Here is a 15,251-nt window from a genome sequence, read left to right as displayed (position 1 = left end):
ACAGAGAGAGTAGATTAGTATAGTTGCACTGATTTCCCTTATCTACACCTTTAGACAATCCCTTTCCTTAAGCAATATAAGAAATATACGTCTACTTGGATCAATGAAAATATTTCAGGTTTCATTTTCTCCTGACAGATTCTATGTTATCCAATGTGATCCAAAAATAATATGTCCTAAAAATTCACACAAAATATAAAAACACTATATTTCCATCTGATGTCAATACATTCATTCTGCAACTGCTATATCCCTTGTTATATGATTCAAAAAGAATGTGAGGAAAAGTATAAATATACTGTGTTGGTAAGCTTGTCATTCTGTTAGTGATTTTTTTTAGTGCTAAAATTTGTCAATACTAATTTTCTAAAGACAAGACAAAATAATGCTTTTAAATTTAGAAACACAAGGAAGGGCTATAAAATTACAGTTTGCCTAAGATAGTCATAATTTTTAACAGCCCAACAGAGTTTGACAGTGTTAATCTCACTATTAATTCCAAACATATCCCAGCAGTATTCTGGTGACAAGACTTTAGTGGGTTTATGGAGAAAGAAATACTTGTTTAAGTGACTTTCATCATGCCACACTGCTTCAATGTTATTTTTCTTGTTCAAGATTCCTTTGAAGCATTCCCTGGCAATATTGAGAACCTGAATGGGAGTACCACCAAATACAGCAGCATGGTAATAAAAATCTGCCTTACCAATAGGTATATATGCTTCTGATAACTGACTTCTCCCATAAGGTAACTCAGTAGGACTTGTCTTATACCAATGAGCATGTAACTGAGCTACTGACTCCCCCAGAGTTTCCAGTCCATATTTTCTTATGAAGATTTGATCCACATCCATGCAGAAGAGGAAATCAACTTCATATTGGATGTGATCCACAGCATGTTCACTGATGGTCTTCATGCGCATCATACTGATATCTTGCCATCTCTTCTCTCGCTTTATTTCAAAAACTTTCACTGTACGGAGGGGACTCAGCTCTACCCAAGGCAACTCAGAGAAGTCATCTATCAGGATGTAAATTATGACTTTCTGGCCAGCCATAAAATATTTATCAGCTGATGATATAAATGTGTACAAATAGCCGTCAGTGTATCTGTGAAGTAAATAAGAAGCAATTAAGTTCATATTCTTATAGTTTAGTGGAACACATATTATTTAAATTACACTGTAGTTTATCCAAAAATTCTACTAAGCAACCAAACATGAGATATGCTTTTTGAGTTGTATTTAAGTAGTATAAAAGTGAAATTATCTGCCTTTCCTCTCCTTGATGAGGTTTTATGGATTATAGGAGAGAAGAGGAATTCCTCATGAGAGAGAATGAAACTTGGTGAGATCAGGAAACTGCACAGAACCCAGCACAAAACAAAAGCTAGTTTTCAGGGTTATCAGAACAGTGGGGGCTTGCTTTGGAGGATGTAGGCAGGAAAGGTCATGGGTCATTGCAAGAGCAGTTATTGATGTTTGTGGCTTGCTTTTATTTATTTATTTTTTGACTGCGTTGGGTCTTTGTTGTTGCACGCAGGCTTTCTCTAGTTGCAGCGAGCGGGGGCTACTCTTCGTTGCCGTGTGCGGACTTCTCACTGTGGTGGCTTCTCTTGTTGTGGAGCACGGGCTCTAGGTGCACGGGCTTCAGTAGTTGTGGCATGCGAGCTCAGTAGTTGTGGCTCGCGGGTTCTAGAGCGCAGGCTCAGTAGTTGTGGCACATGGGCTTAGTTGCTCCGTGGCATGTGGGATCTTCCCGGACCAGGACTCAAACCCATGTCCCCTGCATTAGCAGGTGATTCTTAACCACTGCACCACCAGGGAAGCCCATGGCTTTCTTTTAGAGTAGTTAGTTATGCATAAAAGGTCAGAGGTGACATGCTTTGTATCCACTGTCTGCACTGTCTTTCTTATTTTGCCATATTTTTGCTAAGATTGCTGGACTGGAAAACAAAACTTTCTCATTTCCAGTCTCTCCAGCCAGTTAAAGATTCTCATAGTAATAAATGGCCTCAGGTAAATTCAAAAAAGGAAAGGTAATATACGCAACTAGTTCAAATGATGTTCATATAATCATTAAAAATAAGATCTGGATATATTTTTTTTTTTTTTTTTTTTTTTTCCTTTTTGCGGTATGCGGGCCTCTCACTGTTGTGGCCTCCCCCGTCGCGGAGCACAGGCTCCGGACGCGCAGGCTCCGGACGCGCAGGCTCAGCGGCCATGGCTCACGGGCCCAGCCGCTCCGCGGCATATGGGATCCTCCCAGACCGGGGCACGAACCCGTATCCCCTGCATCGGCAGGCGGACTCTCAACCACTTGCGCCACCAGGGAGGCCCAGATCTGGATATTGATCAGAGTTTTAAGAAATATAACAGATGGGGTCAGGAGAAACTTTCTAGTTTGGAATATCTAAAATTATTAGGTACATTATGACAAATATCACTTCAAATATTGTATTGAGCTAGAAGCTAGCAACTCAAATCCAAAGTCCAATTTATCCATATTTCTTTTATGGTTAGTGCTTTTGTGTCATACTTCAGAAATCTCTGCCCCCTTAAGGTAGTGAAAATATCCTCCTACATTTTCTTCTAGTAGCTTTATTGTTTTATCTTTCATATTTAAGTCTATTATCCATTTGAATTAATTTTTGTGTATAGTGTGATATAGGGCTGTTTTGTGTCCATCTCAGCCTATAGATGGTGATGCTATTGGCTAGGAATGCCTAGGGGCACTCACTTGAGTCCCTACCACTTGTGGTGAGACAACCCCACTCCCCGCCAGACACTACCAGAGCCTACATTATGGCTGGACCAGCGCTTGTCATTCTTATTATAATTGCAAGATGCACCTCAACAACAACCATCAGGGAACTTTGAGAAAATAAGCTTTATTAATCACAAATCCTGGTATGCGTGAGGCCACACAGGGAGGTCACAGTTTGGAGGGGGCGGAGAGAGAGAGAGAGAGAGAGAAACACGAGGACCTGGGGTTCTGCCTTTATTGGGGTTGAGGGTAGGATGCCTAGGGTTTTGCAAGTTCACTCTTAATTGGCAAATTTTAAACATAAGAGCAAAAGTTAAGGCAACAGAGGGAAAAAGCGGGGTCATGCATACGATCAGTTCTGTAGATCAGATCACCCAGGGCTTTCTAAAAGGGAAATTTCATGGGTGGGATGACCTGGCTCTTTATCTAGTTGTTTAACTAGTAAGCGTGCCACACAGCTGGCAATATATTTATTTGAGATAGATGTCTTTAAAATAGATGTCTCAGGGAAGTCCCTGGAGGTCCAGTGGTTAGGATTCCGGGCTTTCACAGCAGATGGCCTGGGTTCCATCCGTGGTCAGGGAGCTAAGATCCCACAAGCCGCGAGGTGCGGCTAAAAAACAAATAAATAAATAAATAAATAAAAGAAAATGGATGTCTCAGCAATCAATCAAAAGCTTAATGTCAGGCATTTACTTTTTTTTAAAAAAAAAAAAGCTTACTGTCACTACAATGGCAAACTTTTTTTTTTCAATTTAGAAACTTTCTATTTTGGAATGCTATTAGATTTACAGAAAAGTTGCAGATATATTATAGAGTTCCCATCTATACGCTACCCACCTTCCCCTAATGTTAATATATTATATAACCATAGTACATGTGTCAAAACTAGGAAATTATCAGTGGTAAAATACTATTAGCTAAACCACAGATTTTATGTGGATTTCACCAGTTTCTCCCCTAATGGCCTTTTTAGTTTCCAGGATCCAATCCAGGACACACACTGCATTTAGTCACTATGTTTCCTTAGTCTCTTCCACTCTGTCAGTTTCTCTTCTTGTTGGTCATGACCCTGACCATGTATTTTGTAGAGTGGCTCTCAATTTGGGTTTTTCTTAAGTAAAGTTAATTTTAATACAGTCAGACTCATCAACCTTTTCCTTTATGATTAATATTTTCCATGTCTTGATTAAGAAGTCCTTTTCTATCTTGAGTTCATCAAGGTATATTATACTTTTTCCTTTAACTTTTGGTCTTTTTATTTATTTATTTTTTTTTGCGGTACGCGGGCCTCCCACTGCTGCGGCCTCTCCCACTGCAGAGCACAGGCTCCGGACGCGCACGGGCCCCGCCGCTCCACGGCATGTGGGATCCCCCCAGACCGGGGCACGAGCCCATGTGCCCTGCACCAGCAGGCGGACTCCCAACCACTGCGCCACCAGGGAAGCCCTAACTTTTGGTCTTTAAACTAACTGGTATTTGATGTTTGTATATGTTTGTACATGATGTGCTATAGAGGTACAATTTCAGCTTTCCTGTATTGACACTGACTTTCTCCAGCATCATTTATGGAAGTCTTTCCCTACAGGTCTACAATGTCATTGTCAATAAATAGAAAGTCTTTAACATTTGCATGGGGCTTTCTGTTTTATTACATTGGCTTATTTGTTCATCCCTGTAGCAGATATTCATGTCGAAATGTTCCATATAGTTACTTTCAATCTTTCCTCCCATTTCAGTCCCACCTATATTCCTAATTTCAGGGGAACTTGATGCCATTATTCCTGAAACTTTGGGGGTTCTTTAACACAGAGAGGGGATTTCATGGTGAGGTGAATGAGGTTCTTGTTTCAGTGCCCCTTCCCTTACAGAGGATCCTTCCAAGACTCAGTGTGTTCTATTGAGGGTGGGTGGGAAGGAAGCAGAAACTCCATCTGTGTCCTGAAGGTAGGAGCATTGCCCCAGCATGGGGTCACTCTCTATGCCCTGTTACAGATCCTGGGGCAGCAACTTGAAGGGATCAGAATGGGTCTAGCAAGGAGGTACACGGGAAGCTTCTGAAAGGATTCTTTCCTCCCTCCTCCCTTTCTTCCTCTTTCTTTCTGTGTTCTTCTTTTTTTTTTTTAACAATAAATTACTATCAATATTTAATAACAAGTTACTGTAAGGTTGATAAACTTTATAATTTTAATGGGTGATACGTACATTGTTCAACTTAATACTTTTTGTACTTTCTTTGTATGATTTTGATATCAAGGCAGCACTTACTTCATAAAATTATTTGGGAAGTGTTCCCTCCTATTCTCTTTTCTGAAAGAGATTGTGTAGAATTTATGTTAATTCTTCTTTAAATATTTGGTAGAATTCTCCAGTGAAGCCATCTGGGCCTGGAGACTTAGGGAGTTTTTAAAATTATGAATTCTATTTCCTCAGTAGCTATAGGGCTATTCAAATGATCTATTTCATGTTGGGTGAGTTGTGGTTGTCTGTGCTTTTCAAGGTCCATTTCATTTAAGTTGTCAAATATATGTGTGTAGAGTATTTTATAGTGTTTCCTGATTATCCTTTTGACGTCTGCAAGGTCTGAGGTGATATACCCTGCTTCTTTCCTGATATCGGTAATTTGCATTAATTTTTTTCTTTGCCAGTCTTCCTGGATGGTTATGGATTTTATTGATTTTTTCCAAAGAACCAGCTTTTTTGTTTCATTGATTTTTCTCTGCTACTTTTCTGTTTTCAATTTCATGGATTTCTGCTCTTACCTTTATTATTTTCTTACTTCTGATTTCTTTGGTTTTATTTTGCTCTACTTTTTATAAATTCTTGAGATGGGATTTATTGATAATCTCCCATTTTCTACAATAAAAAGCCTGAATGTAAAGGACATTTGGCAATACCTACCTTCCGACAGCAAACACAGTCAGCCCCACAGTAATTTTATGACTTGCATAATAATTTTCCAGTGCCACTTCATTGTAAGTACCATGCCACACAACTGGAGCTGACCAGTTGGTAGTCACGTTTGAGAGACTTGATGCACTGTAAGGAAGATGTAAGAACTATGAACAAAATACTTTTTAATAAAACTGTAGTAGATATTGCTAATGTATAAAGCCTGTGTCTGACTGCAGCATTTCCTTACTTCTAACCCAAAGCCTTGATGGTCATGATAAACTGAAGAAACAGTTTATCAGAAATGGCTAGATCATTACAAAAGTTCATGTACTGATTAGTTATAATGTGCTTCCAAGGTCCTTGAGGACACATAGTTAAAATGTTGCCCAAAGTCTAAAGTAACAATTTCTCTTATATTTGGACAAAATCTACTGTCTTAGGCTTTTGGACATTGATTATTTACAGAGGCCATGTTTTTTTAAATGAACTTCCCAGTTTTCATAATCTGAAATTATACCAATGTTAATATTGCTGCATACTGTCAGAATCAACTTTGTCAGAACTTTGGAAGATAGCCAAAGGTTTAGAGCAGCCAAGCAAAAGTTACCTTAAAAAAAAAAAAAGACTCAACATCGTAGGAGTAGAAAAGCTTTGTGGTATTTTAACTTGCACCAACTCCTTTCCCAGTATAGCTGTGGCATTGAAAACACCAAACCATGTTCTCAGTGTATCTGATTCTGAGGAGAGAAGAGTAGATCTAATTCCCAAGGCATTATGTTTTTCTGTTTTGACCTATATGAGAGTTCCTTGAAGGATTGACTCATAGTGCTTTCTTTTCTTTCACTTAGAACTCTCTCAGAATAGAAAAGTGGCTAAGTGGAGGGTATTCCTTGAAAAAATTTTTAAAAAGAACAAGTCCCTGCCACCTGGGTCAAAGGATTACAGTTAGAATAAACACTAGATATGCTGAAAGCCTGGGGAGGAAACATTTGAAAGACAGTTCTTTGGAAAGTAAGGGCTTTGACAAGATCCCATGTGTAACAAAGAATTGAGAAATCCATGCACATGTTCAGGGAAGAATGCATGTTCAGAAAAGACCTTTGAAGATCCTAGGCTTTCTCCTCTGTCTGATATTTAGGCTCAAGGCACACAGGAAGTGAAGGCTAAGGCAGAGTTGTAAACAGCTGGGCTGTGTTGAAGGAGGGCCCAAACACAGAGACAATCGTCACAGACTGTAAGTGTTTTTTTTTTTTTTCTTTTCCTTTCTTTTCTTTTCTCTTTTCTTCTCCTTCTTCTTCTTTTCCTCTTTCTCCTCCCCCTTCATCTCCTCTTCCTCCTCCTTCTGCCCTCCAATACATCTCTCTCTCTCAGGCTTTAGGCACTTAAGGAAATCTCTGTCAGACTACTAGCTGACCACAAGCTAAGGGTACAGAGACTTCTGAGACCAAACAAGACAAAGAATACAGTCTTTAAAAATAGTTTAGAAAAGCCACTAAACAAACAAACAACCATAACCAACAACAAACAAGAACAACAAACTCTGAGGAGGCAAAAGCATCTGATTTCCAGAGTGACTATATTATAATACTCAAAATGTCTAGTTGTTTTTTTTTTTTTTTTGCGGTACGCGGGCCTCTCACTGTTGTGGCCTCTCCCGTTGCGGAGCACAGTCTCCGGACGCGCAGGCTCAGCAGCCATGGCTCACAGGCCCAGCTGCTCCGTGGCATGTGGGATCCTCCCGGACCAGGGCACGAACCCGCATCCCCTGCATCGGCAGGCGGACTCTCAACCACCGCGCCACCAGGGAAGCCCAAAATGTCTAGTTTATAACCAAAATTTAAGTTATGCAAATAAAGAAGAATGTACAGCCCATTCACAGGAAAAAAATTAACGAGAACTGTCCAGACATTGAGTTTTTCTAGAAAGACTTTAAATCAACTATTTAAAATATGTTTAAAGAGCAAAAGGAAACCATGGGCAAAGAACTAAAGGAAACCAAAAGAATGATGTCTCAACAAATAGAGAATATCAATAAAGAGATACAAATTATAAAAACAAACTAAATAGCAATTCTGAAATTGAGAAGTGTATAGCTGAAATGAAAAAATTCACTTTAGGGTTTCAACAGCAGATCTGAGTAGGCAAAAGAAAGAATTAGACACACACAGAACACTTTACCCATCAACAGAATACATGTTTTTCTCAAATACACATGGAACATTCTCCAGGATACATCAAATGTTAGGCCATAAAACAAATCTCAATGAACTTAAAATGACTAGAAATATGCAAGCCATCTTTTCCAATGACAGTGGAATGAAATTAGAAATCAGTAACAGAAATAAACCTGGAATGTTCACAAATATCTGGAAATTAAACAACACACTCAGAAAACCAATGCACCAGAGAGAAAAATCATAAGGGAAAAAACAAAAGCAAAAAAACCCCCAAAATCATAAGGGAAATTAGAAAATACATTGAGATGAATAAAAATGAAAATACAACATACCAAGACTTATGGGAGGCAGTGAAAATCAGTACACAGAAGGAAATATATAGCTGTAAATATCTATATTAAAAAAAGAAGAAAGTTTTTTAGGTTATTACCTAGCCTTCTACCTTAAGGGAAAAAAATGGAAAACTAGAAAAAACTAGGAAAAAAAGGGGGGATAAAACTAAAACCAAAGCAAGCAGAAGGAAGAAATAATAAAGATTAGAGCAGAGATAACTGAACAGAGGGAAAAAAATGTAGAATCAATGAAACCAAAAGTTGGTTCTTTGCAAAGATCAATGAAATTGACTAACTTTTAACTAGACTGACCAAGAAAAAATCAGACATGACTCAAATTATTAAAATCAAGAATGGCAGTGAGGACATTATTATAGACCTTACAGACATAAAAAGGATTATAAGAGAATACTATGAACAGCTATACACCATATATTAGATAACTCAGATGAAATGGACAAATTCCTAGAAACACACAAACTACTAAAACTGGTTCAAGAAGAACTAGAAAATCTTATAGACCGATAACAAGTAAAGGCAATCAAAAATCTCCTAACAAAGAAAGCACAGGGCCAGATGGCTTAACTGTTACACTCTACCAAACACTTAAAGAATTAACACCAATTATTCTCAAAATCTTCCAAAGAAATAGAAGAACTTTCTAACTCAATCTATGAGGCCAGCATTCCTCCTCTGATGCCAAAGCCAGACAAAGACATCTCAAGAAAACTATAGATTAATATCCATTATGGATATAGGTGAAAAAAATCCTCAACAAAATATTAATGAACTAAATCCAGCAGCGTGTTAAAATCTCACCATGACCAACTGGGATTTATTCCAGGAATGCAAGGCTTGTTCAACATACAAATATTAATCAATGTAAAACACCATATTAATAAAATGAAAGAAGAAACACATGGACATTTTTACTTATGCAGAAGAGGCATTTGACAAAATCCCACACTCTTTCACTATAAAAATACCCAACATATTAGGAATAAAAAGGAACTCCCACAACATGGTAAAAGGCATCTTTGTAAAACTGACAGCTGACATCATACTTATTGTTGAGAGACTGAAAGCTTACCCTCTAAAGTCAGAAACAAGACCAGAATGTCTGTTTTATCCACTTCCATTCAGCATTGTACTGGCAATTTAGCCAGAGCAATTAAGCAAGAAAAAGAAATAAAAGGCATCTAAATTGGAAAGGCAGAAGTAAAACTATCTCTACTAGCAGAGAAAATTCTAAGAAATCTACAAAAATTTATTAGAACTAATAAATGTTGCAGGATACAAGGTCAATATGCAAAAATCATTTGTGTTTCCATACACTAGAAATGAACAATCTGAAAATGAAATTTAGAAAATAATTTCACTTACAATAGGATCAAAAAGAATAAAATATTTAGGAATAAATGTAACCAAGGAGGTGTAAGACTTGTGCAATAAAAACTACAAAACATTTTTGAAAGAGATTAAAAAAGGCCATAAAAATGGAAAGACATCTGGTGTTTATGAATTGGAAGGCATAATATTGCTAAGATGGCAGTACACCCCAAAGTGATCTTCAATTCGATGTAATCCTTACCTGTAGAAGGATTAAATAGTGTCCCTTCCAAATTAAAGTCCACTTGAAACATCAGAATGTTACCTTATTTGGAAATAGTGTCTTGCAGATGGAATTAATTATAATGAGGTCATTCTGAACTAGGTTGGGCCCTAAATCATGTGACAGGTGTCCTTATAAAAAGATTAAAGGACACATAGAAGAGAGACACAGAAAGAATCCTTGTGAAGACAGAGGCAGAGATTGGAGGAATCTCTCCTAGAACTTTCAGAGGAAGCACGGCCCTGGGTACACCCTGATTTTGGATTTTTGCATTCCAGAACTGAGAGAAAATAAATTTCTATTGTTTTAAGCCACCCAGTTTGTGGTGGTTTGTTATGGCAGCCCTAGGAAATGAATACAATACTAATTTTCCAACTGCCTTTTTTTTTTTTTTTCAGAAATGGACAAGTTGAGCCTAAAATTCATAGGGATTGCAAGGGACCCCAAATAGCCAAAACTATCTTGTAAAAGAAGAACAAAGTTGGAGGATTCACACGTTTTGATTCAAAACTTACTACAAAGATACAGTAATGAAAAGAGTGTGGTTATTGGCATAAGGATAGACATCTTTAATCAATACATGTCTACATCAATACATCTATTGATCAATAGATCAATAGAATAGAATTGAGTCTGTAAATAAACCCATATAACTACTTTCAAATAAAAGTGCCAAGACCATTCAGTGGAGGAAAGAATATCCTTTTCAACAAATTGTGCTGTGACAACTAGATATCCACATGAAAAAAAGGAAATTAGAGGCTTATCTCATACCATATACAAAAACTCAAAATTGATCAAAGATCTAAATGTAAAAGCAAAATTATAAAACTCTTAGAAGAAAACTACAGTAAATTTTCATGATCTTGGATTTGGCAGTGGTTTCTTAGATATGACACCAAAAGCACAGGAATTGAAAGAGAAAAAAATAGATAAATTGGACTTCTTCAAAACACAGAACATTGTGCATCTAAGGACACTAACAAGAAAGTGAAAAGACAGCCCATGGAATGGAAAAAATATTTGCAAATCCTTTATCTTATAAGAGTCTAATAACCAGAATATATAAAGGACTCTTGCAGTACAACAATAAAAAGATAACCCAATTTAAAAATGAGCAAAGGATTTGAATAGACATTTCTGTCTATATACAAATGGTCAATAATCACACGAGAAGATACTCAACATCATTAGTCATTAGAGAAACGTAAATCAGAACTATAATAAGATATCATTTCACACACACTAGGATGGCCATAACATAAGCAAAAACAAAAACAACCCCACAAAATATAAAATAACTAGGGTTGGAAAGGATGTAGAGAAATTGGAACACTCATACATTGTTGGTGGGAATGTAAAATGATGCAGCCGCATGGAAAAGAGTTTGGTGGTTTCTCAAAAAGTTCAACATAGAATTACCATGTGACCCAATAATTCCACTTATAGTTATATACCCAAGAGAAGTAAAAACACGATTTCAAATTAAAACTTATACATGAATGTTCATAGCACCGTTACTTATAATAGCCAAAAAGTGGAAACAACCCAATGTCCGTTAGCTGATGATTGGTTATGTGGAATATCCATACAATGGAATATTATTCAGCTATAAAAAGGAATGAAATACTGATATATGCTACAACATAGATGAATCTTGAAAACATGCAAAGTGAAAGAAGCCAGACATAAAAAACACATATTATACTCCATTCATATGAAATGTCCAGAACAGGCAAGTCCAGAGAGACGGAAAGCAGATTAGTGTTTGTCAGGGACTGGGGAGAGGGGAATGAGAAGTTACTTCTTAATGGTACAGAGTTTCTTTTTGGTGTGATGAAGATATTCTGGAATTGGATAGCCTCTGAATTGTACATTTTTTAATTATTAAAATGGTGAATTTTATATTATATGAATTCAAATCTATAAGAAAAAAGAAAGACAATCCAATGAGGGTTGGGGAGGGGAAGAGATATGAATTAGCATTTTACAAAAGTGAATATCCAACTGGCCGATATTCATATGAAGAGGTGTTCAACATTAATGGTCATCAAAGGGAAAAAATGAAAAATGCAATAGGAATTGATGTTCAGTTGGAAGAAAAAGATTCTATTAGCTGTTTCTTTCAGAACTTGTTATAGACTGAATTGTCTCCCCCAGATTCGTACATCGAAGCTCTAATCCCCAGTGTGACTATTTGGAGATAGGGCCTTTAGAGAGGTAATTGAAGTTAATGAGGTCATAGGATAGGGCCCTAATCCAATAGCACTGGTGTCCTTATAAGAAGAGGGAGACAGCGATCCCACTACTGGGCATACACCCTGAGAAAACCATAATTCAAAAAGAGTCATGAACCACAATGTTCATTGCAGCTCTATTTACAATAGCCCGGAGATGGAAACAACCTAAGTGTCCATCATCCGATGAATGGATAAAGAAGATGTGGCACATATATACAATGGACTATTACTCAGCCATAAAAAGAAACGAAACTGAGCTATTTGTAATGAGGTGGATAGACCTAGAGTCTGTCATACAGAGTGAAGTAAGTCAGAAAGAGAAAGACAAATACCGTATGCTAACACATATATATGGAATTTAAGAAAAAAAAATGTCATGAAGAACCTAGGAGTAAAACAGGAATAAAGACACAGACCTACTGGAGAATGGACTTGAGGATATGGGGAGGGGGAAAGGATAAGCTATGACAAAGCGAGAGAGAGGCATGGACATATATACACTACCAAACGTAAGGTAGATAGCTAGTCCTGTTCCTGTAAGTCCCATGCCAGCAATGTGTCTTCACCGCAGCAATAGCAGTTCCTTTCCTGAGCAGCAGTTGAATCCAGCTTTCAGTTTTTCCAGCACCTGCAAAACTAGTCTCACTGTGCCCCTCCTTAGAGGGCTGGTTCTCTGCCCCAAGAGGCCTCCCTAGAGCTCAGAGGCACCAGCACCAGTTGAGCAGCTTCAGAGTTTAAGCTCTGTGAGATTCTTCTCTAAGTTTTTAAGGTTTAATAATTCCAGCCTCTTCCTTTTGTTTCTTCAGCACTGGGGAAAATAATTACTTCCTATAGTTGTTCCCTCCATAACACCTTAGAGTTCTCTTTTCAGTCTTTCAAGTAGCCTAGTTAACAACTTTATACTAGTCAGCAATTCTTTATACTAAATTCTCTGTTTAAATAATTGGTGTGCTTTTTGTGCCCTGATTAGATCTGACAAATGTCATGATATTATGGGAGGATGAGTCATGGACCATTATCCAATAACTGGATGTCTCCTTTCAAAGTTTTAATTAAGAGAAGTCCTCAGATCTACAGCATCAAGGTGAAAGATAGGTGGGTAGAGTAAGAAGATGGCGGCAGAGAGGCCAGAAGAAAGCCGTTATATTAAAGCATGAGGAGCAAAGATAGCCCGTCTACCTGATTTGGGCTTTGGTTCTCTCATGGGTGAACTGAGGAGAATCAACCAAATGATCTCAAATATACCCTTACGTTTTTGACCCTCCATCATTCTAGGACCCTTTGTGTTTCTGTCATCTAAATTCTCATTCACTGAGGATGTAGGTACTAATGTCCATTCCCAATTGGTCTTGGCTACTGCTTATTTTTTAAAATACAATCAAAAATCCATCTGCTCTCCAACATTTGGAATGCCAATCATAGGATTGTTGCTATCTATTAACTTCTATTGAGCAATCTATGGATTAATCTCACACGTGATAGGTTTGGAATTCTTACTTGGGAAAAAACCAGTCTGACAGCTTTAATTCTTCTGTTTGAGTATTCATAGACCTATCAGGAAAAATAATGCAAAGAGTCACATTATATCTACTAGAGTTTGAGATAAATGAGTGTCTCTCAAGTCATGAGCTGTATTATCAGAGGTAAAATGCAAAACAAGCATGAAGGAGTAAGAAAAATAATAATGAATTTTGATGTTGGTGGCATGGAAACATCATGATTTCCACCCTCAAGTTAATTCTCTGTGCTTCCCAGAAGTCTTCATCTGTTTCCGAGTTCTCATTCTCAGCTTCTAAATTCACAGAGAAAATTGTAGCCATCATATGAAAGCTCCCTCAACTTTCTACCACTGCACCTCCAAATTTACCTATAGTGCTGAATATTTTTTCTTTCTATCATAATGAAAATACATCCCTATTTTCCATCTAAGGTTAGCCTTAAATACCCTGTCTGCTCAGCAGCCTCGATTTGATAATTATTCTCAGAAGGGTTTTTCTTAAGCCCTCTGTTGGATCAACTGACAATCTTCTGGCCATTTTCCTGTGGCTTCAAGTCCTTATGTATAATGATACTTTTTCCATCAGTTTAAGACTAGTATATCCAACTGTGTCCTGATGTCTTCTACTTGAATTTTGCACAGACACTACAAAATGCAGATGTTTAATGTTAAAGTTATCATCTCTTCCCCAAAGTAGGTCCTCTTCATATGTTGCCTTAACTCACTGGGTCTGCTTGGATTTGCAAGGCAGAAATATGAGAGTCCTTCTACACTCAGAGCACTCCCTGAATCCCAACATCAAACCCAACATTAAACCCTGCTGGTTTTACCTCCAAAACGTCTTTCACATCTATCCCTTATCTCCATTCCCTGCCACCACATGACGTCAAGTCAGCATCATCTCTTGTCGGGGTTACTGCAATAGCCTCCTAACTGGCCTCACCGTACACTTTTAAAAAAGACTTTGTAGTATGAAAAATTTCAAAGGTACACAAATGTAAAGAGCACAATATAATGAACCCTCGTATTACTATCCATATAATTAGTGATGTGCTCCCCTCTGCCTATCCTTGCATTGCCCCTGTTCAACTCATTCTCCATATATTTACACTCTGCTTCCAAGAGCATGTTTCTGAAGCACCAGTGTTGCCGTTATTATTCTGTTTAACAGTGTCCAGTGGCTCCCCTTGTCATAAGGATCATGTCCACATTCCTTATATGGCCACGATATTCTGCACGATCTGGCCCTTCACACGGTTCCATCCACCTCTCTTACCTAACCCCACACCAACAATCTTCTAGGCTCACCGGCCTTTTGTTATTTCCTTAAACATGCCACAGGTTCCACCAGCTAATTCCCACGTAGCCTTTAGGTCTCATTTAAATATCCCTGCCTAAGGGGAGTATTCCCTAATCTGCCAGATGAGTTTAGATTCCCTTCATTAATCGCTAATACTTATTGAATACTTATATTATCAAATTTAATTCACCACTATGAGATAAACTGAGGCACAGAGAGCTTTTACTATCTTGTCCATAGTTGCACAGTAGGTGAAAAGACAAGCAATCATGCCTGAGTCCTTACCCTTCCTCTTTCCTAAATACTCTAATAGCACCCTGGCTAGGACACCCTTAGAGAGCGGATCCTGGGCTGAGTTAACGAGGGGATGAGGTAGCTATGGAGCTGAGTCGTATGTCATGAGACTGTCTTTGTGCCTGTGTACACAGATG

General features: G+C 37.9%; 1 protein-coding gene across 1 annotated transcript; it reads right to left on the bottom strand.

Annotated features, from left to right (window-relative positions):
• Positions 1 to 416: 416 nt before the first annotated feature.
• On the bottom strand, positions 417 to 13,569 carry LOC132491589 (N-acetyllactosaminide alpha-1,3-galactosyltransferase-like). The gene is made up of 3 exons (XM_060100454.1): positions 13,520 to 13,569; positions 5,668 to 5,805; positions 417 to 1,110 (listed from the first exon to the last, which is right to left on the bottom strand). Exons 1-3 carry the CDS (start codon positions 13,567 to 13,569, stop codon positions 417 to 419), a joined length of 882 nt encoding a protein of 293 aa, XP_059956437.1.
• Between the last annotated feature and the right edge of the window lie 1,682 nt (positions 13,570 to 15,251).

This window comes from Mesoplodon densirostris, chromosome 6 (assembly GCF_025265405.1).
Source record: "Mesoplodon densirostris isolate mMesDen1 chromosome 6, mMesDen1 primary haplotype, whole genome shotgun sequence".
Taxonomy (NCBI): domain Eukaryota; kingdom Metazoa; phylum Chordata; class Mammalia; order Artiodactyla; family Ziphiidae; genus Mesoplodon; species Mesoplodon densirostris.
Note: the sequence above shows the minus strand (reverse complement) of the source record. Positions and strands in the feature narration are given on the sequence as shown.

Excerpts from the sequence above, each read along its gene's own strand:
- LOC132491589 (XM_060100454.1), bottom strand. The coding sequence starts at position 13,569 with ATGAATACTCAAACAGAAGAATTAAAGCTGTCAGACTGGTTTTTTCCC. Across the intron at positions 5,806-13,519 it reads TCAGACTGGTTTTTTCCCAA|TGCATCAAGTCTCTCAAACG; the intron begins GTAAGAATTCCA and ends TCTTCCTTACAG. Across the intron at positions 1,111-5,667 it reads ACTGTGTTTGCTGTCGGAAG|ATACACTGACGGCTATTTGT; the intron begins GTAGGTATTGCC and ends TTTACTTCACAG.